The sequence below is a fragment of the Podarcis bocagei genome (genome assembly GCF_964188305.1).
Source record: "Podarcis bocagei genome assembly, chromosome: 10".
Classification (NCBI taxonomy): Eukaryota; Metazoa; Chordata; class Lepidosauria; order Squamata; family Lacertidae; genus Podarcis; species Podarcis bocagei.
The window spans coordinates 74,650,054-74,675,169 of NC_138135.1; the positions used below are offsets into that span (position 1 = coordinate 74,650,054).

A 25,116-nucleotide genomic window follows, 5' to 3' on the forward strand; every position below is an offset into this window, starting at 1 on the left:
TTTGAAGATTAAGTCTGTCAAACAGATAACCAGTGAGGTAGAGCAATAAGACAGGAAATCCCCTAATTACAATTTTGGGCAAGTAAACAGGAAACTATGGTTGCTAATGATAGATAACATCAAATGTTGTCATTCATTTTTGAAAGATCCAAAATCTAATAATTTTCACTACTTCAGTTTAAGTTATTGTCAAATAATATAAATCACCAGAAGGCAGATAGGAAGGAAATTATTTCAGACACAGAATCTGCTCCAAGGGTTGCTAGGCTTCCAGAATAGTATATTTAGTGACTCAAGCTGCACTTACAACCCCCCCTGCACAACAACAACAACTACAACAACAACAACAACAGCCTATCTGGGCTTGGGGTTAGTTGCCAGATTCATGTGTGCAATGTCCAGAATTGCATTTGCAAGCACGTTATGAATGAAGATCAACATGATTCTTTTATTTAGTATACATGCTTGACCTGTAGAGTCTATAGACATGCACTAAAGAGCCAAATTCAGCCCTTTAGAGATGGCAGAATGTATAGGAGCTCTCCCTAGTTTGGTTAAGCTGAAGCATGCAGGGTGGGTTATGGTGGTAGAATAGCCTGGTAGCAGCAGCCAGTGCGACTGAATTTGGCAACACGTTCAGTTCCCTATACAGTAAAAGGTAAAGGTAAAGGTACCCCTGACCATTAGGTCCAGTCGCGAACGGGGTTGTTGCACTCATCTCGCTCTATAGGCCGAGGGAGCCGGCGTTTGTCCGCACACAGCTTCTGGGTCATGTGGCCAGCGTGACTAAGCCGCTTCTGGCGAACCAGAGCAGCACACAGAAACACCATTAACCTTCCCGCCAGAGCGGTACCTATTTATCTACTTGCACTTGACGTGCTTTCGAACTGCAAGGTTGGTAGGAGCAGGGACCAAGCAATGGGAGCTCACCCCCCGTCACAGGGATTCAAACCGCCGACCTTCTGATCGGCAAGCCCTAGGCTCTGTGGTTTAACCCACAGCACTAGAAAGCAAATACAGGCTCAGTCCACCTTGACTTTCAGTATCAGCCACAGCAAAAAAAAAGCTTCTGCTCTTGACTCTGCTACCACTAGAGTACGCCAAGCTCCACCCAATGGACTAGTATTAGATATATTTTAGAATCATAGAATCATAGAGTTGGAAGAGACCACAAGGGCCATCGAGTCCAACCCCCTGCCAAGCAGGAAACACCATCAGAGCACTCCTGACATATGGTTGTCAAGCCTCTGCTTAAAGACCTCCAAAGAAGGAGACTCCACCACACTCCTTGGCAGCAAATCCCACTGTCAAACAGCTCTTACTGTCAGGAAGTTCTTCCTAATGTTTATTTTTTCAATCAAAAGCCAGCAACCCCATCAGTTGGAGCAGATAGTGATGGCTGTTTTTGAAATCTCAAATGTTTCCTCTTTACTGATCAACAGTATAGGATTATTGGTCTCTTTTCCATGCACCAGTCATTCAAAGCATATTATTATTATTATTATTATTATTATTATTATTATTATTATTACATTAGAAGAACTTAATGGGGAAGGTTTAACCTTTGTAAGGGGGAAGAGGCCTTGTGGAAATTACCTTGTCTTTTTGTTTCTGAGATTTAATATATATCTTCAATTGTATTGTTGTTTTCATTTCAGCTCATTTATGCCTTTTTCCTCCCTCTATATTACCATTGTGTGCACATGCGTTAAAAAAACACCACTGGGAAAAAGGCAGTTTTGGGGTAATCGTACATGACTGCAACAAGGTTCTTTTGGTGGGATGTTTACCAGTGTGTAGGAGCTCTTGCGCTCATCAATTAAACACCAGAGAGAGAGAAATGAAGATGAACTGAAGGAACTGAAAGCTGAAGCCAGCTGAGCATGCTCCATTTCCAAAATTAATTTTAGAAATTGTCTTAGTTAAACTGGAATTCTGAAGGAGCAGAACGCAGACCAGAGCAAAGCAATGTGGAAATAAGGGAAGATAAAAAGGGAGCTCTGCCTTTGCTAAGTCTATGATTCTGGTGATAATCTGCCTAACCTCTGATGACAAAACAGGCAGGAGAATGTGGCCATATAGATACTGCATCCTAGGTTGAAAAACGCCATAAAGACATCACTGAAGCATCACTAAAAGGGCAGAACAGGGGCAGGGCAGGAGGGGAACAGGGTGTTTGTGGATATTTCATTGGCTTTTAATTATACACAATTTCACTGACACGTGCGGTGCCTCAGAACGTAACCCCCACATAAATGGAGGGCTGCCTGTATAACAAAATTTGCCAGGTTAAGGATAGAAGGATATTTTCAACACAACCAGAAATTTTATTACCTGTAATCAGTACCATTTACAGCTGTCCATGTGTATGTTCTGTTTCCTCTGTCAATGTAGCGCTGCAAAATATTGAGGAAGACCATCATTTTCTCCATGATCTCAAGAAAGCTACAAAAATAGTTTTTTTAAAAAAAAAAAACCTACAGGATTCAAGAACAAATCCTCATTGCAATGTATTACAATTAAAAACTTCCTATTACTTTACATATCTAACAATTAAGGCAAGCGTCAAACTGGGTGCCATGTAAATTCAGCCTAATGTTGTCCAAAATTATTTTCTTTTTCTTTTTTATTCCTTTCTGGCAATTTAGATTTCCCCTACATGTTAAAACAAAATGACAACAGTAACACAACCTTAAAATTGTCATCCTATAAAACCTTAAGACTGTGCAGTTGATAGATAAGAAACATGCCTAGCAATATGAGAAACTCTCACATTATTTATGTGTGAAACTCTGTGCCTGAGATGCTCCCACAGAGAAAAGGAGTGCTGTGCTAACTGCTGCTCCACCATATGCATCAGCTGTTAGGCAGGGAGGCTGAGCAGCGTGAACAAAGCCCAGGTCTCCTCCTCTGTCCTCAATGACGTCCTCTGCGGGCGCTGGAGAGGGTCTCCTTGTGAGCCACAAGGTCCAGCTCTCTCACACCATTTCCTGGTCTGATTCTATTTATTTATTTTCCAGCACCGTTTGTTAATAATAATAATAATAATAATAATAATAATAATAATAATTATTATTATTATTATTATTATTATTATTATTATTATTATTATTATTATTATTTCTACCCCGTCCATCTGGCTAGGTTTCCCCAGGCACTCTGGGCGGCTATATACAATTGTGCATGAGTAAAATGACCAATTTGAAAGCTGCTACTGGCAACCAAGCCTATGGATTTCTTCACTCTAGGCTATGGTAATGGAAAACCTAGCCTCACTGAACAGGACAGCCAGCATGCGTCGATAGAAGCACAAATATAAATGTGTTACTGGAGGGCAAGATTAATCTGAAATTTTCAATTCACGTAATTACAGAATGAATGAAGGAGAGGCCACATGATGGGAAATTTTAGAAGGTCCCTGGGCAGGCTGTAGAGATTTAATCAGAGTTAATACATCCCAAAGGAGCAGGTTTATTCAGTTTTCATCATTTAAAGTGTAACTCCTTGCCAGCTGTAGCATATTACAATGTTATACTGAGAGACACAGATTTATAGGAATGCCTGTGATAAAAACTGTACAGCTGCTGCGCTGCAGAGTTACTAATAATGTTCAAATGTGCCGCAACAGGTGTCTTGCTTCTATCTACGTACAATTTAAACATAAACATTAACAAGATTTTGATTTTTAGGAGTTTTGGAGAGAGCAGAAAAAACTTTTATAGAGCACCTGTTTTTATGGCTAGAGCACATGTAAACATTCTGAGGAAAGTTGTGTGGAAATGTAGCATCTGAAAATGACTTGGTTTGATGTGATGTAAGTTTAAAGGAAAAAATGTATATGCGGTCTGCTTCCAAATGCATAACTACCATTTTAGGGTTCTTGGCAAGTTGTGACAACATGTTGTCTCTGTCCTTCTCAAAGCAGAGCTGAAGAACAGCCCGACAGTCACATCCCTTTGTGGGCCACCTTCTGAGGGCTGACTGCCAGTAGGTCCCTGGAGCAGTCAAAAGTCAGAGGTTTCTACGCACGCACACCCACCTCGGCACCCTCCTTCCAAGAAAGAAGGAGGCATTACCACAGTTCAAGGATAGATTGCAGCCAGACAAAACGTCTCATGAAGTGGACCAGTGAGGAAGCATTCCGTTTTCTCCAAAGGGCCAAACAGAGAGGCCTAGGAATTTGCATTTTGCGCCTAGGCCCAATGTCCCCCACCCAGAGGTCAGGAGCGGATCTACTATGAAATTCATGAAGCTTTCAAAAATGGGCCTATCAGACCCAATTTGAGTTGCATGACTCAAACGGATTAATTTTTTCTTGCATATATTTCAACAACCCCAAAGTCTGAGAGTCAGTAGCAGAGATGTTGTAAAGGTGTGGTGATCTGTCATGGAACAACCCCATTGAACAAGGTAACAGTGGTTACCTAGACCTAGATGGTTGCAAAGAGGGTTGAAAAGAGAAGCTTCAGGGCTCCCAAAATGTAGGTACGCCACTGCCAGAGGTTCAAACCTCGAGCTAGGATTTTTTAAAAAAAATCCTCCTACACAGACTGTGGCATCTGTGAACACAGTCAAAGAAGAGCTCTCTCTTAATTTGAGGTGAGAGGTTGATCTATGTGCAAATGCCACCACAGCTTCTCTCCCACTACAGCTTCAGATTTGAAGACCATCAACATCATCACCATCATGTATCAAATGCATGATGCTAATAAGCAATTGGAATCTTTTTGTTTGAGACAATTCCTAACATGCACTTGCAGGGGTTTGGACTAGATGATCCTCGCGGTCCCTTTCAACTCCACAATTCCTTAATTCTATGATAACTCACCTCATCTTGAGACTTGACCAGTGTTCTAAATGTCCTATCTCCGCTTTCTCCATCTATCATTTTTTTCCGAATCTACAATCAGGAGAATTACAAAAATAAAGAAGCAAATCCAATGTATTCAATAAATTTCCCTAATTTTGAACAGGGTCATGATCATTTCCTGCACCGTGTAAGAAATCATAAACTTTAAACAAGATTTGCCTAAATGCCATGCTCGAGGCTACATTAAACTGCATAGCTTATTCATTTCAATGAAATCACATGCCCTCCAACGTTTTGGGAAGGGAAAGGGTGACACAGACCCCACACCATCCCGCCTGCCCACCCTCTATTCTCCTTCATCTCCCCCCCCCCATCCACCCAATCTCTGCTTGCCCTCGTCCGCTCACTGCTCCACATGGAATCGGGTGCCCTGAGATGAAGGCAGAGCCTGGAGTGGCTTCAAAGAAAGTGGGGTACTTGTCAAGGATGGAATCACTGGCCGCCCCATGAATTGCCATGCCGGCCGCAGCCCAACAATGCATGGATCAAATCCCCAACATCTATTTTAGCAAGATTCTTGGAAGCAGAGCTTATAAAAATTTATTCCCAGAACCCATTGTAGTTCAGAGCAGCCAGAAGTGGGCTGAGTAAAATTACCCCTAGGTGTAAAATATTCAGAGCTTGCTTAATAGAATCCCAGCATCTGATTTCTGACTCTGCACTGCAAGCAGGGTTCTCTGCACCATAAGGATCTTTGAGAAGGGGCTTTCTGGTTGTGGTACTCAGGGTCATGTTATGCCCCCCCCCCCTAGCAGGCCTACCTCTCACTGATATTGCTTGAAAAATAGGCATCAGATAAAAAGCTCCTGATGTGTGTTGAGCTGCTTAAGGTTACATGTGCGCTCATTTAGCTGCTGGGTTGGTTTTATGAAAACTCCCTTTTCTTACTTATTTTACTGATAGTTGTTGCTGTTTTAAAACTAGTTGTAAGCCACTTTAAATTAAACACTGTGTGTGGGATAGAGCTTTACTTGTCCCAGAAAACAAATAGCTTACCTAACAATGAAGACAGTGGACTCAGCTACAGTCTAAAACAATGTTTTGAATTTGTTATAAACATGCAACACCAGATGGCACCAGAGAGCAAAAGAATTCTATACAAATTTTACATAATGATTTAATTTCTGACTTATTTATAGCATTTTTTCCTATGTGTAGATACACCCAGTGATTCATTAATATCATTTACCTCAACTTTAATATTGTTTTCCAGCTCTGCATCCAGGAAATCCAGCGTCACTGGCTCCTGAGATTTAGGATTCTGAAGAAGAAGTGTCAAACCAGCATATAATAAACATATTTCTTGCCATGTTGCATTCAGGATTAAATTGCTTGAATTGCTTCAAATTCTATCTTGAAACTCATGGGATTCATAAAGGTGGAATTACTTACCTCTCCAGTTTTTAATCAGTACAGCTATAAAATATGTAGTCTTTCCATTTAAACAAACATATATATATATATATATATATATATATATATATATATATATATATATGAATGAATGAGATAATTGGACAAGAGATAATTAGTTTACCCCAGAATGTAGAGCTTGGTAATGTACTGAGGCTCTTTCCTCGATCTAAATTATTTCACAAAATACATGTGTAGAAACTGCAATTGAGAAGGCAGACACGGCATCACGAGGACACAAAGAATGACGGCAGGAAGAAAAGTCAATGACTTTTTATACCTAGTCTCTACAGAGAAGAGTTAGGTACAACAGACTTGTTTTTCAAAGGAGTAAAAGCACTTATTTTTGAAATTAATGGCAGAGGTTGATGGGCAAAGATAGGAATCAAAGGAGAAAGGATTAAATTCAGATAAAGGAAAAATAAGGGAAGGAGGGAAGTCCTCATTGTTGAAAAGGGATCCAATCCTGGCAGATAATTTTGAAAATATCTTCAGAAAGATTAGTCCTCCTTGCTGGTACAATCAGGTCCTCACTACCACAAAGTAGCATAATACCACTCCTGATAGCAAGGACAGAGAACCTGTGACCCTCCCCAGGCTGTGGGACTCCAAGTCCCATCAGTTCTAGCCAGCATGGGCAATCCTCGGGGAAGGGGAGAGCTGCAGCTCATGACCATCTGAAGGGCCACAGGTTCTTCAACGCAGACTTGGGAAATTCAGTCACGGCCTACCTTCTACGAGGATGGATTGCCATGGTTGTAGATAGAGGCACATTCCTACCTAAAGGTAAAGGTAAAGGTACCCCTGCCCGTACGGGCCAGTCGTGTCTGACTCTAGGGTTGCGTGCCCATCTCGCTCTAGAGGCCGTGAGCCAGCGCTGTCCGGAGACACTTCCGGGTCACGTGGCCAGCGTGACGAAGCTGCTCTGGCAAGCCTGCACCAGCACAGCACACGGAAACGCCGTTTACCTTCCCGCTATAAAGCGGTCCCTATTTATCTACTTGCACTTAAGAGTGCTTTCGAACTGCTAGGTGGGCAGGAGCTGGGACCGAAGACAGGAGCTCACCCCGCCGCGGGGATTCGAACCGCCGACCATACGATCGGCAAGTCCTAGGCGCTGAGGTTTTACCCACAGCACCACCCGCGTCCCACATTCCTACCTAACTTGCCTTAAAGTCTTACAGTGCTCAGACCTGCTAGACCTAGGCAATTCTCTCCTTACCACTCCTGCAAAAAGGCAGACAAGACCCATGTCAATTCACTCTTTCAGCACTGACATTTCAGGGAAAGCATTATGTACATTCCTTTGACAAAAAGCACAATATAGAGAGCCACGGAGTAGTCACCCGGGGAAGGGAACATTGGTAATGGTTGCCACATGGGAGAGATTTAAAGCAGCCACCATCTAATGGAAGAAATTATGCCCTGGTCTTTGTTGAGGTGAATATGTATGTATTTTCCTAAATGCCAGAAGATAAAAATCTATGTTCCCATACTTGTCTGTTCTCATGCTTCACTGATTCCAGGAGAAATTCAAAGATATGATGAGAGCAGTCGTGTCCATGACATCTGAAGAGGGAAAGTCTACGTACATAGACTTTACACACATAGACTTTCAAGAGTAGGAATCCAGATCATATATAAGCATTTGTGTATAGATTTTCCCTCTTCAGATGTCCACACTCAAGGAGTGAGATGTGTGATGCTGGTGTCAGACTGGTGCACCCCCAATCTTGGCTCACACACTGAGTCGCACACTGACTACAATGTATTAGCAAAATGTCAGAAAGGAGTTTGAGTCGCCAATAGTTCCAGTGATTTTAGCAGAACCATGTGCAAGGAAGGGATGCAACAGTCCAGAATCTGTCAACAGTTCTACTAGTCAATGACCGAGAAACTGCTTAGAGATAGAAATAAGAAAGCTGGCTCATTATGTTCATCTGGATCATATTAACAAGGTACTAAATAGACAGTGTGTTCTTTTTTGTTGTTCTTTTTAGAAACTTGCTTCAATAAGAGAAACAGCAGAGGAAATCTTGCCTTGGATATGAAAATATTCAAACACCAATTGAAATAAATGCAGATCATTGCTGGTACAATTATACGCATTTGACAACTGCTAAGCTCTTATTCATCTAGACAAATAAATCAACTTTAGTGAAATAAATCATTGAGAGAAAATAATGATAAAATTAAAAATGAATAACAAACACAGTTAAAAGAAGACAAGACCTTAACCTTCACAAAGTCTAGTTCTCAAATGTAAAGCAAATCAAATTAAAATAATAAATTTCTTACATGCAATGGAATGACATTAGAAGGATCAAACCCAGGCAGCATGCATGAAGGCATTGCCGTGGCAAAAGCAGCATTGCAGTCCATATCCCGTTCCAGTAAACAAAGCAAGGACACAAAAGAAAACAATGTGATAAATAATCCATAATACAAGAATCAACTTTTTTAAAAAACACTCAAAAAATGATAGCATGGTTTAGTCACAGTTACGGAATCTAAAAGTTTAGGCTATCTCTGAATAATATAAATATGAAATGAATGTTTACAGATAAAGCAAATGGATCCCTAATAAAATGCTTAGATCACACTCCACTGGGAAGCTCTCTTTTGCAAGCCTGATGCATTTAATCTCTTTAGATACTTATGGTAATATTGCTTTAAGTCTGAAATAACTAAATAAACCTGAATCAGGGACCTTTATAACTTTAAGTTTTAGGGCAAGGGCATATTATTGGATTTAAGCACCACAGAAATGAATAATAATAATTAATCAGAGGGGATAATGGATGAAACAACAATGACTTCCCTTTGAACAGTACCATGTTCAAGTTCCGTTTGTTTCAATGTGGCTTGCAAAGGAGAACCTTCTAATGGATTGTGTCCTTGGGCTCTACATACAGTAAATAATGCCTCCTTTCCTACGGCCTCTTGATTATACCCATCATTTGTCAATAGTTTTGAGGAACAATTAGTCTGCGTCTTCCATTATTGACTTACATCTTCCTTGATTTAAGTTTTATAGATGTTGTGAGTTTTAATGGTTATCAGAATAAGGGGATAGGGAAATCAGAAATCGGAAAAAATAAATGTGCTTATGTGCTTGAACAGGATCTAGGTATTATTTACAAAGAAGCAAACACTTACGAATTTAAAGGCATTTATTCTGAGGTAACACTGAACAGAATTGCAGCCTCTCAACTCTTACCCATCTGTCTCAACTGCCCCCTTTAAAAAGTGCTGGGTTTTTTTTAAAGCCAAACTTTAGACTCCAATAACTGTTCCTTTCCCATTTTGCTAGGATGCATTTAGATAGCAATCCTATGTGGTTTGCATTTCTACACATCTTATCAGCTGCAGTCCTAAAACATGACTGAGGAAGTAAAGTGAAAAAGCCATGCAAGAAAAAGCCACTAAAAAAAGAAAAAAGAACGCATATTGACTTTCAGCATGGCTATTACAAGGTAGGGTGTGTTATTTTAGTTAATAAGGTAAATACTGTATGAAGGACAGAAGGAGATATAAAATGATGCAGCAACATAAAAATGAAATCACTAAAGTGTGTTGATTTTGGGGGAGTGGTAATGATAATCTGAACACACTGTGAATTCAAAATACTGCTGTTTTTGTGTGTGTGCAAATAACAGTTTTGCTGTGCTCTGTACAGCATTCACAGACACACAGCTGCAAATGAAACAATAAGCACCATGTTTTGACCTGCATGTGGGAAACCACAAATCCTTAATATGGCTCAAAAGTCTATCAAATATAATGTAAGGGCTTCAGGTTTACAGTAAAATAAATCCAGAATAAGCAGCCTCCCTCTCCAGATTCTAAACTTCTTGGCGGCGTGGGGGGGGGGGAGGGCGGAATTAAAAATTGTGGCAAAAGCATACGTATATTCAATTCTGTTAACAGCAACACGTAATTACTTAAAGCAACATCTCCCACAAGCATCCACACTATGTTTGCAAGCTTCATGCTTTAGAAGCTGTTTGATCAAGTAAACAGCCTAGTTAGGTTTTCCCAGGAAGCTAAATAGAAGCTCTCTAATCTCAGCTTCAGCTCTATGCATCTTTAAACACTCTAAGAATCACCTCTATCCATAGTTACCTGGACATAGGGTCTCCTTTTTCTAATTTTGGGTATGCCCGCACCAATGTGCTAAAGTAACAAAACAGCATTGATTCATATTTTCACAACATTATGACAGTCATTTGTGGTTTATTATTGTAATCTCGAGGTGTACTACACTTTCATGGACTCTTGACAGAGCAGAAGCCTTCTAACGCACAACCTTGGTTAACTAAATCCCATAGAGTGTATACAACTGCAGAATAGATTGTTTCAGAATTGCATGGTCGTTGTCAGCAATGGTGGACAAACCTAAGAAGATGAATCAACTTAAGTGAGAGCTCTGCCTGCACATCTGAACAGACAGCATTCTTTAGCTCCAATCACGTGTTACTCGTGTTTATAGCATTATCATGTTTACTTGGATCAGGGCTGTGCTGTTAGCCCTGCCAGCAGTTGTCTGAAGAGAAGCCCCAAGGCACAAGCTCCTACTCACATGTAGGGACTCCATGTGATCAGGACACCTGGTTGTGCTATAAGCCCATTTGTGTGTAGCCCCTACTCATAAGCATGGGGGGGGTCTCTTTCAACATTATTGAGGAAGGAGGTGAGTCCTGCTTCAAGTAAACACAGGAACATCTTGCATATGAATAATGCATAAATAGGGTTTCTGTCTGTTTCAAGTGTGACTAATTGAAAGCTTCTTGTCTTCTAATTGAAAGCTTATGTTCTACTCAATCCTACACACCTTTCTTACCTCCAAACAATGAACTATAGAGTACAAATCACACAGTCCTAGTTAAAAAATTATTGGACAGCTGCTGACTTTGATTTATGAATGTACCATTTGTAAGCTAAGAGGAAAGAATTGCTCAAATCCAGATAACTACTCGTGAATTCCCCACATCATCCCCTACTTTAGGCATGCGGGACAGGGAAAAATAAAATAATTGCATTAGAATACCTAGGATAAGCGTTACACACCCACCACCCACACCCCTATACGTATGTGGTAGAGAGAAAACAAAATAATTAAATTAGAATATTTTAAAAGAACAATGCTGACCCAATCCAGGTGGGAGCACTACAGCCATAGAATAAGGTTTCCATCCTCGTGTCCCTTGCTCAGTGGGGACAGTGATGAGCAAAAGTTTCACTGAAAGTAATGGATTACCTTTATAAAACAATTCTGTGTGTGCACCTATAAAAAAGCTCACTTTCGACACTGGTCTGATAAATGCCAACAATGTATACACAGAATCTCATTCACCATTTCAAACTGACAGACTTACATTGGCTCCCAGTACATTTCTGAGCATAATTCCAAGCGTTGGTGCTGACCTTTAAAGCCCTAAACGGCCTCGGTCCAGGATACCTGAAGGAGCATCTCCACCCCCATTGTTGGGGTGCTCAGACATTGAGGTCCAGCTCCGAGGGCCTTCTGGTGGTTCCCTCACTGTGAGAAGTGAGGCTACAGGGAACCAGGCAGAGGGCCTTCTTGATAGTGGTGCCCACCCTGTGGAATGCCCTCCCATCAGATGTCAAGGAAATAAACAACTATCCGACTTTTAGAAGACATCTCAAGGCAGCCCTATTTAGGGAAGTTTTTAATGTTTGAAGTTTTATTCTGTTTTTAATGTTCTGTTGAAAGCTGCCCAGAGTGGCTAGGGAAACCCAGCCAGATGGGCGGGGTAGAAATAATAAATCATTATTAATTATTATTATTATAGCAGAATAACATCTGGGGGAGACAGGTCTCCATTCACAATGCTGCTATGTAATGAGTTGGATCAATTTGTACACAAAAATAGGTCATTATGGATATTGGAGCCATCACTTTATCCACAAACAAGTTAAGTATATGGAGCAACCTTATGGGAGGGGTGTTTCTAGGACAGGATTCCTCAACCTCGGCCCTCCAGATGTTTTGAGACTACAATTCCCATCATCCCTGACTGCTGGTCCTGCTAGCTAGGGATTAGAGGAATTGTAGGCCCAAAACATCTGGAGGGCCGAGGTTGAGGAAGCCTGTTCTAGGACTAAGGTGGAACTGTGAAGCTCCCATGTTATTTTTGCTATTGGATGCTACATGTTGTTTAAGTAATCTCACTACATTTACAGTATTTTTGTATATTATTATATTTTTGTCTTGCTATGTTATTATGAAATTGTTTTTGTATCGTTTGTTTGAAATGCATCCTGTTTGTTGTAAGCCGCTTTGAGCACGTGTGTGTGTGTGTGTGTGTGTGTGTGTGTGTGTGTGTGTGTGTGTAAAATCAGCACATAAATAAAATGAACGAACGAATGAATTTTGTGCCATTTCATCTGCATAAGCGGCACTGATTTCAATAGAGCATGTTTTTAATGTTGGGCTTTTATTCTCATGATATCTTCAAAAATCTGCGGAGTCTTTTTTCAGTACACCCATCAGAGATGTAACCAGGCACAAAGGAAATTGCTGTTTGTTGAGTTGGGAGTTGAGTTGGGAAGGATTACTATATAAGAGACTATAAATCACACGTTTGTCATTTTGCAACAATTTCCAATAAGAGGTTTTCAGAATGGTAAGAGTTCAGAAGGTACTCATAAGAATACTCTCCCTTTTCTAATAGAGTTTTGCTTTTGGCTGCATCTATGATAAGATTTCTAGAAGAGAATACAAAGATGCTGCAAGTTAGTATGTTAGAGGACTTGAGTTACTGACTACAATTAAAAAGGTAGGCTAAAGAGAACAACAGGATATGAGTGGAAACTTTATTTATAGTGTACCTTTGCTTTAGAAAGTAGTTCTTACATCAGTCTGAACACCATGCACCCCATTAAAGACAAACACCAAGAGCCACATTTAATATTGAGTTTAAATGTTCTGTGAAAAATAATAAAAGAGAGAGATAATATAACTTGGGCACTAAAACAAACGTTCTGAAAGAACGTTCTGAACAGCCACAGCTTGTTTTCAGAATAACCTTGATTTTTAGAAAATTCGGCTACAATAAATGCTCAGAAACTGTAATCTGACTGGAGCACAGTGAGGCTTTCCAAGGAAAATGGTAACTTCCATCACATCACCTAATACCAGTATGGGGTTCTCCTTGCCCCATCACATATCTGTGATTTTCAAGAATTATGTTAATAAATAACTAGATTTTTCAAAACTACCTTCCCACTTGTCTGACATAGACACTAAAGTGGTAAGATGTACCTCCCCAGTGTGGGCTGTTCTCCATGCAGAAGCATGCTCCAGTAGGCCCAAGCTGTGTTAGCACAGCTCTATGGTGGTCCCTTTTCCTATGAAAGGGATAACCAACATGGTCCTCTCCAGATGCTGTTGAAGTACAACTCCCATAATTCTTGATCACTGGCCATTCTGGCTGAAGTTGATGGGAATTTGTGTCCAATAAAGATTGAACCAAAGATTCCCCATCCATCAGTCACTGAAGACTTTGGTTCAGCCTATAACCCTTCATTCTCTCACAAAGACAGAAAGAGATTAGGTAGGGGTGGAAGGGACTGTGGATATTTCAGGAAAGTGGTAGTACACAAGGAAGGAAGAAAACCCACAGGGAAACAAATAGGGAAACAAACTTATAAAAGGAATGAAGCCTGGTCCAACAGGCTTCTTCTTCCGTTCCCATGTGGACAATCTAGGCTGAAGGTGATCAGGGATCTCTTAACTCATGTTCACACTTTCCCAGAGCATTTCCTTAAGAAGAGTTGCTTGTACAAGTGTGCACTTTCTTTTGTATCTGTGGGCATGATTCATGAAAGTACCTCAGCTCACAGGTCCTGTTTGTGTGGTAGAGAAGCAACCTTCCCCCCCCCCTCCGGGATAGGAAAGATTGTGTGAATCAGCATGTTCATGCCTAGACCCCATACACACCTGAAGTGCTTATAAGAGATCTTACTTTGTGGTAAGAGAGGAGCATATGCCCCTCCACCCATGTGAAGAAAGTATATCAAGGAAAGTATATCAAGTTGAGATGCGTTGCTTTACTAGGAAAACTGTATTCTTGTGTACCTGAAAACCTTCACTGAAACATGCTGTGTATGTTACTATTTTGGTAAATCTCCATTATCCCCTCCCCCCAGTTCCATTTGGAGGCAGTTTTTAGCCTGCCTTAGTGGGTCTGATGCCATAGCAACACATTTGTTGAATCACTTTCAACCCATACAGACCTCTCTGCTATGGCATTAGATTGGGGGGAAACATGGTGGCCCTCGACTTAATCTTCAACTTAATACTCAAATGGATTGCTGTGATTATTTAGTAATATTAATATTATTTATTCAATTTATATCCTGCCCTTCCTCCCGAAGGAGTTCAGTACTGACCATCACCTTATATATATATATAATAATTTATTATCGTTGCCATTTCCTGTCCATTTTTTCTATCCTTACGGAGAAACCTCTACATACTGCAGAAGGCTTTGGAGCAAACATATCCCAGTGTATAAAGATAAAGTCACAGAAAGAACTGCCATGCTCATGGTGGCGTCTCATGGTCTGACTATAAATTACAGAGGAAGGCTGAATTGGTGGACAAACTATCTTCTGAGGAAGAATTTATGGCATTACTGATTTTCTGTTGAAAGGAATTCACATGTACTAAACTGTTCCACAGAGAGAGGTTCTCTGTCCACATCCAAGAGGAGAAAATAATGTATTAGCTAATGGATCACATTGCTTAATGCATATAAAAATGTGTGTACTTGGCTGGCTTTAAAAGAGGATATGGCATGCTTCCGAATGCCGGTTGCTGGGAATCACAAGGTGGGAGGACACAGGTCCTGCCCTTAGGTCCTGCTTGCAGCTTCCCACAGACGTTTGGTTGGCCACTCTGAAAACTCAATGCTGAATTAGATGGCCTGATGAAAGAGGCCTCTTACTATGGTCTTGTCTGCATGAACCAGATCTGACATTACTAAGGACAACTTCTGTCTTCATATATAAAAGATGTTTGTGGTCTAATTTATTTCTCCCATCCTCTTTGGACAAACTGAAGTTAAGAAGTTAAGCTGGTAAAATGCGGTCTTGACTATGCTACCACTCAATTGATTTGTAACTGGCTGACTGACCAAACCCAAAGGGTGCTCATCAATGGTTCCTCTTCATCCTGGAGAAGAGTGACTAGTGGGGTGCCACAGGGTTCTGTCTTGGGCCCGGTCTTATTCAACATCTTTATCAACGACTTGGATGATGGACTCAAGGGCATCCTGATCAAATTTGCAGATGACACCAAACTGGGAGGGGTGGCTAACACCCCAGAGGACAGGATCACACTTCAAAATGACCTTGACAGATTAGAGAACTGGGCCAAAACAAACAAGATGAATTTTAACAGGGAGAAATGTAAAGTATTGCACTTGGGCAAAAAAAATGAGAGGCACAAATACAAGATGGGTGACACCTGGCTTGAGAGCAGTACATGTGAAAAGGATCTAGGAGTCTTGGTTGACCACAAACTTGACATGAGCCAACAGTGTGACGCGGCAGCTAAAAAAGCCAATGCAATCCTGGGCTGCATCAATAGGAGTATAGCATCTAGATCAAGGGAAGTAATAGTGCCACTGTATTCTGCTCTGGTCAGACCTCACCTGGAGTACTGTGTCCAGTTCTGGGCACCACAATTCAAGAAGGACACTGACAAACTGGAACGTGTCCAGAGGAGGGCAACCAAAATGGTCAAAGGCCTGGAAACGATGCCTTATGAGGAACGGCTAAGGGAGCTGGGCATGTTTAGCCTGGAGAAGAGGAGGTTAAGGGGTGATATGATAGCCATGTTCAAATATATAAAAGGATGTCACATAGAGGAGGGAGAAAGGTTGTTTTCTGCTGCTCCAGAGAAGCGGACACGGAGCAATGGATCCAAACTACAAGAAAGAAGATTCCACCTAAACATTAGGAAGAACTTCCTGACAGTAAGAGCTGTTTGACAGTGGAATTTGCTGCCAATGAGTGTGGTGGAGTCTCCTACTTTGGAGGTCTTTAAGCAGAGGCTTGACAACCATATGTCAGGAGTGCTCTGATGGTGTTTCCTGCTTGGCAGGGGGTTGGACTCGATGGCCCTTGTGGTCTCTTCCAACTCTATGATTCTATGATTCTATGATAAGAAGGTTTACATACCTTTGGCTGAAGGTTTGGATGAAGCAACACATAGCCATTGGGGTCAATTGCGAAATAGTATCCATTTGGACAAAGCTGGAGAGAAAGAAGCATGACTATAATGTACTGCCCACTGTTGTGGCATCAAAATAACCTTTCTTCAATAAAGCTGACAATATGGAAACTGTGTTAACCAAAACGCAAACAAAACTACCTTTTTTATTCAAGTCATAATAAAAAACCCTGTTTGTATACATAATGTGCAATGAAATAACGCTTGCAGTGCACGCTATATTGGGGCAGCTGGGTGGAAAGATGGGTTAGTATGTATCCTTAGGTCTTCTCCTTTCAAAGCTGTGGAACACAACCATTTCCTAGAAGCCAGCTATGTCAGACTAGACAATTCATGGAAAGCCCTGGATATTAGCTTTCTGGGAAAGCAATAATCACTCTAAAACACCACCAGAGAAGAGAAGAAAAAAGGGGAAATGACAGGGTGAAAGCAGGGCGAACAATCTTTTGACTTCCAGCCAGAAGGATATTAGATAGACTGGAAGAGAGGCTTGAACACTACTCAAGCTTGAACAAAAGTTAAAAAATAGTCGATGTGGGGAAAGCCACTTACTGTAAACCGTGGAGTCAGTTTTTTTATTTCTTCTAGCGACACATCAACTCCCATTACTCCAAGTATCAACTGGTTCTGGGAAAAGATTTTTTTAAACGTTAGTTTTCAGATGACTGAACAGTCAGGAAAGCTGCCCTTCTCTTTTTCTACATTCCTTTCAGCAGTTTTGTTCTTTTTTCATTGTGAACCTCTAGTGTTGCTAATTAACAAAGAATTTAACAGCAATGTAGCAGCTGTATGATTACAGAAGCTCAAACACAAACATGCAGCCGCTCAGGTATCAACATTTGTGGAATGCCTGCACATGAACTATAGAGCTGAAAATTTAGTACAGATGTAGTCCAAGAAATCCTAACATCCATGAGAATCTGGAAATGGGGTATTTGTACACCTCCTCATCAAAACCGTGGGCCCCAATGTACCCTTGAATCAAGGGTTGTAGAAACAATGTAGGAACCTGACTTACAGCATGTCAGACTCTTGCTCTGCTGATGCTCTGCACATGTCCCCTCTGCGCTGGCATTGTTGCCATAGGAAACTCACAGGGGTACATTCTGGTGGCATGGCTTGGCTGGCCAGATGAACCCTGTCCTATAGACTTGATATCTATTAGAGTATTTTTATTGGCATCTAGTTTCCAAATTGTGGAAATTTTGATCAGCCTAATCAAGTAGAACAAACACACACTGTTGAAAACAGACTTATAATTACCCTACAAGACTGGCTGTCCACTCTTGATTCCTGAAACTTTTTATTTATTGTACATTAGGATATCATTTCATCATTCCAGAGTTTTTGTAAATATCTCTGATCTTCCTTTTGCCAAGAAGCAAGTTCTAGCAGCATTCTTTCTAATGCCATTTTTCATCTCCAATTACATTTTCCTTATGATACCGTCACACTGTTACAATGGCAAAAGCCACTATGGAATAAAAGCTTGACCTGCATTTCCTTTTTTTCCCCAGTTGGACATTTGGTAATAAAATGTGACATTGTTATTTTTGGTCTGGACACAACACAAAACATCGCAAGTATCAATTTCTAAAGGCAGCTTATAAGTCAAAGTTTGTCACCATAACTTGCAAGCTATTCCAAGTCCATCAAAGTACTTTTGTTTTAAAGAGTAATCAGCTGCACTGAAGTAGTTTAAAGCCAAGTTGTTCAGATGGTTTGGCTTGTTGGGATAACAATTTTACATGTTCCTGGGGTTCCATCTCTGCCTACCTGCTTCTCGTTTTGGTCTTTTGTCAAGTTGAAGACAGGCAGGGTTCCAGAAATGACCAAGCCAAGTTCCTAGAAAATGATCACAAGGAGATCTTGTCCATATTTTGTGTCGGAACACAGAAATATCTATTCAAGCACATATCATTCATTTAAATTTAATGAATAGCGAAAACACATTTGGATAAAAAGTACAACGGTTTTTAAAAACAAATTTCATAAAGAAAATATATGCACCTGCGGTTTAAACCATGTATGTGGAGGCTTTTTCAAAAAGCATTGGTCCTATGCTTCTGAGTTCTAATCCCCTGCACAACACACCTTCACACTGATAAATATAGATATGAAACCTTTAGCACTAAACAGCTACAAAACCAGCTGTGAGTGTCTCACAAGTATGTGCAGAGACTGCCATATTTTCTTCTACTGTCTAGGAATACCTTGCCCATGAACATGGAACATAGGAAAATGATAGAAGCCCTCAAAGCATCGTTATTTGGGCCACCCGACATTAGCAGAGATGCTAAAAAGCACATTGAGAGTATACCCTGGATGGGAACATCTTCAATGTGATTCTAAGGCCAATCACAGTAGCCCAGGATTATCTGCAACTATGCAATGCAGAAGAAAGGAGACCATCATAGTTTAATGGCAAGGGGAGTATACTGGTGTTATACTATATTTGTTGCTGCACAAAACTCTCTAGGCATGGGTACAACTGAAGCAGATTGCTTAGGATTAGACCATAATAAATGGGATCCCATTTTTGAATAACTGTTTTGTGTCATAGCATATTCATATAATTTATTTGCTTTTTATTGCTGGGGGGGGACATTATTTGGGGAATTTGTTTAAATACAGTATGAAGTGGAGCAATGGTTACACAATGATATTGTTTTGGATTCACTGGCCCAGTTCAGAACTTTCCTCTTCTCCTTGCATGTTCTTGCTTTAGTGCTGACATTTAAGAACAGGATGTGCAGGAAGATATGAACTTTCTCCATGACATTTCCAGTAAGTACCTCATCAGCAACCAAGGAAGAGTGTCAATGAACTCCTGAGCATTGTAACTATAATGATACAAAAAACTGGTCCACTTTGACACAGAGAACTCATAATAGGCTGATTACATTTTTTAAAAAATAAAAAAACCCAACCCCACAAAGAGATACTGCATCTTATTTCCTACCAGAATGGAACTTTAGCTGGTCACGTGGCCAAGAATAAGAGCAAGGATTGCAGAATATAAACCACAGTAACAACTGAAACCTGTTGGCACTATTGGCACTATTTACTTTAAGTGGAAAAGCTTTTGATGGCAATGCTTAGCCTTTTGCCATTTCCTGCATGCATCTTTTGCACATTTCCAGTGATCAACTAAAAAGCCAGAAAGCTGTTGGGGTTGTGATCTCTTGAGAAGGGTTAAAGAAAACAAAAATGGCCCCAGTTTGATTCAGGCATGTGATGAAAATGAGGCTAATTTCACTATAGCAACCAAGTGCTGAAGAATATGCACTCTGCAGGGATCCTTTACCAGCTCAAGACCACTTTATTCTGGATGTCTGGTACAAACAAGGGTGTGTGCACTTGCATATGCATGCATGTGTGTCTGTATCCATCTGAAAACACAAACAATAAACACACACGAGGCCCATTCAGTCGTTCATTTGCTTCAATGTTGAACAACACGGGGGCAATGAGAAGGGGCATGACTAGTCGCCAGACCCTTGATGTTTTGCACATCCCTCCTGACATCAAGCAAGGGGGCCTTCATTATCAGGACTGCAGCTCATGTGTGTAACTACAGGCTCAAAGGCTCCCTTACTACAGATGCTTGTGCTTGAAGCATGTAAGAAGAGCCCGCTGGATCAGTCCAATGGCCCGTCTAGTCCAGCATCCTGCATTTACAGCAGCCAATCAGATGTCTGTGGGAAACCGCCAAACAGCACAAGAGTTCTCCCCCCTCCCACAGCTTCTATGTACACAATGAGTGACTTTCATGCAGGGAATCGGGGTTGGAGGGGGAGGGTAGTGCAGGGGTGAGCAACCTGTGGTTCCAGGGCCAAATGCAACCCTTGGCTGAATTTGATGCCGTGGGGCACAAGGGGAAGAAAAAGGCCCACGTCCTTGCCCCCACCAGTAGGCAACCTCTGACAGATTGCCTATGGGACTAAGAATGACCCTGACAGCAAATGATTCCCTGCCCCGTATCTAGTATATCTCCAGTCCCAAGACACAGTATCTCAAAACTAAAATATATGTCATTCCTTCAGGGAAAGAGTTGCACAAACTCCAAAGCTAGGTGAACTTCATAGTTGAACTCTTCCTAAATCTAAATCAGCTTTTTAACACCTAGGATTATTTGCCTACATTGTTCGTACCACTTCCTAGTAATGGAAGATATTCAGGGTTAAATACCCACAGATTCTTATTTTCTCAAGGCTAAGCTTCCTACTTCCTTCAGGTTCTGTTTTGAAAGATGTGCCTTTCAGATCTTTTAGCCATTCATTTGCTCTCCTCTGAAGCATTTCCAAGTTGTCAACCTTCTTCCCAGAAGTGAACACAGCACTGCTCTTAACAGCAATTAATAGAGAAGCATGAAGTGAAAACAATGCTCCTGCTGATAACCGTTGTGACCTTTGGTGGCCCAGAATCTCAGACACAATTCCCTCGTCATTCTTGGAAATGCTGGTGCAATCTTGCCAATATCCAGCACTCCTTCCTTTCCTCATTGTGCTTCTGCATTTGACTCCATTTCCAGTCTATAATGCTTTACATTTCTCCTTGGTGAATTTAACTCTCTTGCAATCTGGTTTGCTCTCCACTGAAATGGTCCTGAATCCTGAGCCCATCCAGTCCTTCCCACTTGCATCAAACAAATTGAATAGGCCACTTTTTGCCCCCACTGCAAGACTGACATGGAAATAAATAATTTTAATTATTAAGACTTTATATTCAAAGTATACTTTCTTTCGCTATGTCATGGCAGCGTGCATCATACCAGGGCATCCAAGTAAACATTAGTCCACTGGACTTGCTTGGCTTGCTTCCCAGCCAGAACCATGGGTCTCCCCAAAACATCCAAGTACTCCTGTCAAAAGAAACATTGAGTCAGTTGACTGAGAAATGTTTTTGTTTTTCGTTAAGTCCACGAGTAAAACGTAGGAGCAAAGCCTTCTAAAAAGTAACCTCCGTTGTGCCCTAGGGACAGTTGCCTGGGTGAGAAATGGGAAAGTGGAGCTGATAGATGCGCAGAGTATTGTCTGAGATGGGGCTTTCCCTCTGTGGGAGAGCAAGATGAAAGTGATATGTGGAAGGCTGGGATGTGAGCCTGGTAAAGAGGCATGGAAGTGACTATCAGTCGCTCCCGGTATGTTCCTGAACACAATTCAAAGTGTTGGACCTAACATGGCTTTGGACCTGCATACCAGAAGGAGAGTCTTCATTCCCATCGCTCAGCCCAGACCCTGACCTCCAAGGGCCTTCTGGCGGTTCCCTCACTGCAAGAAGCGAAGTTACAGGGAACCAGACAGAAGGAAATAAACAGCTATCTGACTTTTAGCCAAGTGTCTTACTTAGCCTTTTGGAAGGCAGCGTGAGGGCTTTGGGGAGGGGTGCCAAATTTTTGCCCATCTCTGCCACCCCCACATGACAAGACAGCGTGTGGCCCACGGGTTCTGTGTTGAAGTACTCTTGCAGCCCAGTTGGTATGAAAAGTTGGGCCACCCAGGTTTGGGAGATCGTATTTTGGGGGATGGATTGGGGCATCCTAATTTGTAGTCTTGAGTTGAAGGTTACCACCAGTGTGGGATGGTTTAGAACAGGTAAGGGGGAAAGCCAACATACAGTGGTACCTCGTGTTACGAACTTACTCCGTTCCAGAAGTCCGTTCGTAACAAGAAACTGCTCGTAACGAGGTGAGCTTTCACTCATAGCCCCTCCCGCTGATGCCGTGCCACCGGAGTGCAACTTCCACTCACATCCCAGGGCAAAGGTCGCAACAAGGGGCATCTACTTCCGGGTTAGTGGAGCGTGTAACCTGCAGCATTCATGGGGGGGCAGTATGTAACACGAGGTACCACTGTACATTTGACAGCTGTGATCTTTTCTGGACCATCCATCCTTCAGTCATCACAACCTGGGTGACCATCTCAGCTTCCAGCTGGTGCCTTTGGTAAACTCCAGATCCATCATTTGATAGTGAATTAGAGAGACCTTTGTGGATGAATTGGGGGCTAGATCACCCAAGCTGGAAATACCAGCGTAAGAAGGAGAATTCTTATGCATCAAATCCATCTCTCACACCAGTAAGCCTGTGCCCTGGATGTGAAGGGCTGTTCCTGGAGGTAGGACAAAGTTCTGTGCCTGAGTTGACAGAGGTGGTCTCAAGTGCTGTGCAGGACTGTCCCCTAGCACCCATTCATGCAAAGCCAGGGCCATTTTGGGACTGAGAAAGCTCTAAATTCTCTGGTTCATAACCTCTCCTGGGAGAGAGATGAGGACGTGTGGCCCTGCTGATTCACTCTGATCTTTCAGGAGCTTTTGAGGCCTCTCTCACAGTATCCTTCTGGAGTGTCTCTGAATTTGAGGTACGGTAATGCAGTGGTTCTTCTCCGACATGCAGAACTGTAACCACAGAGTGGCGTTTCGGATCTCTTTTTCAGCCCTACACAGGGTTCTATTCTGCCCCATAATATGGTTTAACATCTATACCAGGGATGTGGCCCTCCAGATGTTGTTGGACTACAACTCCCATGATCGCTAACCACTGGTCATGCTGGCTGATGCTGATGGAAGCTAGAGCTGAACACCATCTGGAGCACCACAAGTTCCCCATTCCTGATCTATATAAAGGCACTGAGAGTTGCTCAGTGGATATTCTATCACAGAAATTCTTACAGATTTATTTGGAATCAATCTTGTGCAAAATAAACCAAAGTGAAAATGTTTTGCTGAGAGGCCTCACCCAAGAAAATATATCCAAAAACAGCCCTGTGAGCTATTGTGGTGACTGGTTCTCATGCAAGACTTTCAAATATGATTGCTGTTCTATAAATTCTTGCAAACGTACCTGTGTGTTTATTCTTATGGCACCAATAGAAGGAATTTCATAATAGTAACCTGAAATACAAAAGATAAAACAGGCTTCTCAGTGGGTGACACCAGCACTCTAGAATGCTGTTTCCACAAAATCAGTCAGGAACACCTACCGTTCTGATATTTCATTGCCTACTGAAAATGCTTCATTTCAACAAGTGATTTTAGGGCATTCATTTGATTCAGTGTCCGTGCTATTTTGCTGCAATAAAGAGAAATAAGTGCACAATACCTTTATTTTTGCAGGCCATCCATTGTATGGGTCCCTTGTCATAATTGTGTTGACCAACAGAAAATGTAAATACACGGACCTAGGAAAATAGAAAAAGAGGAGTTGAATAAGTTCATTAATACAAGAGACATTATTCTTAAAAAAAACACCATGTTGAATGCCAGATAATCACAACTGAATTTCACCAGTGAATTACCATGCTTTCCTCTCCTTCTATACTTTTATAATGTCCCCGAATGGCCGCTGGGCACCATGACTCACATAACTGCTTTTTCCTTCGTTTTCAATTAAAACAAGTGGTGACAAACTCCATAAATTGCTTTCATCCACAAATAATGTACTTTATTGAAACTGAAACTCAATCCTGATGAAACTGAGGTACTGTTAGTGGGTGATTCCCTAGACATATGAATCAGCCTGAAAAATTACTTTGGACAAGAATATTCATATTTTTCTAAACGTATTGGTGAATGAACAAGGATTTTTACTACTTAATCAATTAACATTATTATTATTATGAAACCAATTAACATTATTTTGTAATAATTCTAGCTGCCAAAAAAGTTTGCATCTTTCACTCTTAATGGCTATTAACAATATTGTATATGGGCAAAAAAAGTCACTGCTTTTGACATTTGAAATGCGATGTTGTTCTGAATCTAATTATTGCCACCTAGTGGAAGAGCTGGGGATCTATCAGATAGTTTGTGTTTTCCCCAAGGAAAAAGCAAGGCTCCTTGCTTAATTTGATTTTTTTTACATGGATCAAATTAAATCATGTTAGGGTACCACTCAAGAGTATGCTATTTTTTTACTGTCCCATTCAAAGAAGTCTACTGGAAAAACTAACAGCAGAGCAGAGGTCTCCCTTGCATAAAGACTTTGAAGAAAAACTGGTCTGTACTGTATATTTTTGCATTTGAAAGGTGAATCTGGCTGACCCTGCTAAAACTCAGGGATGTATTTGGGAAATGGTCAGTGGCGTTGTTCGCTCTTGCCAAAGGAAACACAGTGACTTTGGACATTACAGGAACATGGCGACAAGCTAGTATAGCACAACAAGTTGGTAAGGCTCACTTTGTGTGCTCATCATTTACATCCTAAGCTGCTTTCAGACATGCATTTCATTGAACCACTCAACTACATTAAAAAAATGAATGTTAATTATCCATTGCTATACTGTACACCCTTTCGCTGGGCTCAGAACTTTAGCCTTGATTGTTAAGTGGTAGTATTTAAGGGAAGGGTAACAGAAATGAAAATCAGGAAATATTTAGTGTATTTGCAAGTAAAAGAGGAGGAAAACTAAAGGTAGCTTTTTAAAGATAACTTGTAAAGTGGTGGTTTCAACTCCCCTCTCCCCTCTTGATCTTTGTCTCCAATATGTTCTACTGGTATCAATATCTGCCTTCTCCTCTCGGCTTCCTACCCTCATTACTGTGAGTCCTGATGCCACAAGCCTCTGAT

General features: G+C 41.2%; 1 protein-coding gene across 5 annotated transcripts in view; it reads right to left on the reverse strand.

Annotated features, from left to right (window-relative positions):
• CACNA2D1 (calcium voltage-gated channel auxiliary subunit alpha2delta 1) overlaps positions 1 to 25,116 on the reverse strand; it is a 366,139-nt gene that overhangs the window by 38,402 nt on the left and 302,621 nt on the right. For 2 of the 5 annotated variants that reach the window (XM_081210643.1, XM_081210642.1), the window contains exons 13-22: positions 23,650 to 23,728; positions 23,392 to 23,441; positions 21,322 to 21,411; positions 18,324 to 18,392; positions 17,100 to 17,174; positions 16,496 to 16,570; positions 10,409 to 10,459; positions 6,060 to 6,131; positions 4,829 to 4,900; positions 2,335 to 2,396 (exon numbers count right to left, since the gene is read on the reverse strand). In XM_081210643.1, coding sequence (XP_081066769.1) covers positions 2,335 to 2,396; positions 4,829 to 4,900; positions 6,060 to 6,131; positions 10,409 to 10,459; positions 16,496 to 16,570; positions 17,100 to 17,174; positions 18,324 to 18,392; positions 21,322 to 21,411; positions 23,392 to 23,441; positions 23,650 to 23,728 — 695 coding nt within the window. Of the gene's footprint in view, positions 1 to 2,334; positions 2,397 to 4,828; positions 4,901 to 6,059; positions 6,132 to 10,408; positions 10,460 to 13,120; positions 13,236 to 16,495; positions 16,571 to 17,099; positions 17,175 to 18,323; positions 18,393 to 21,321; positions 21,412 to 23,391; positions 23,442 to 23,649; positions 23,729 to 25,116 lie in introns of those variants that run through there. The other 3 variants (XM_081210645.1, XM_081210644.1, XM_081210646.1) reach the window with 2 other exon arrangements.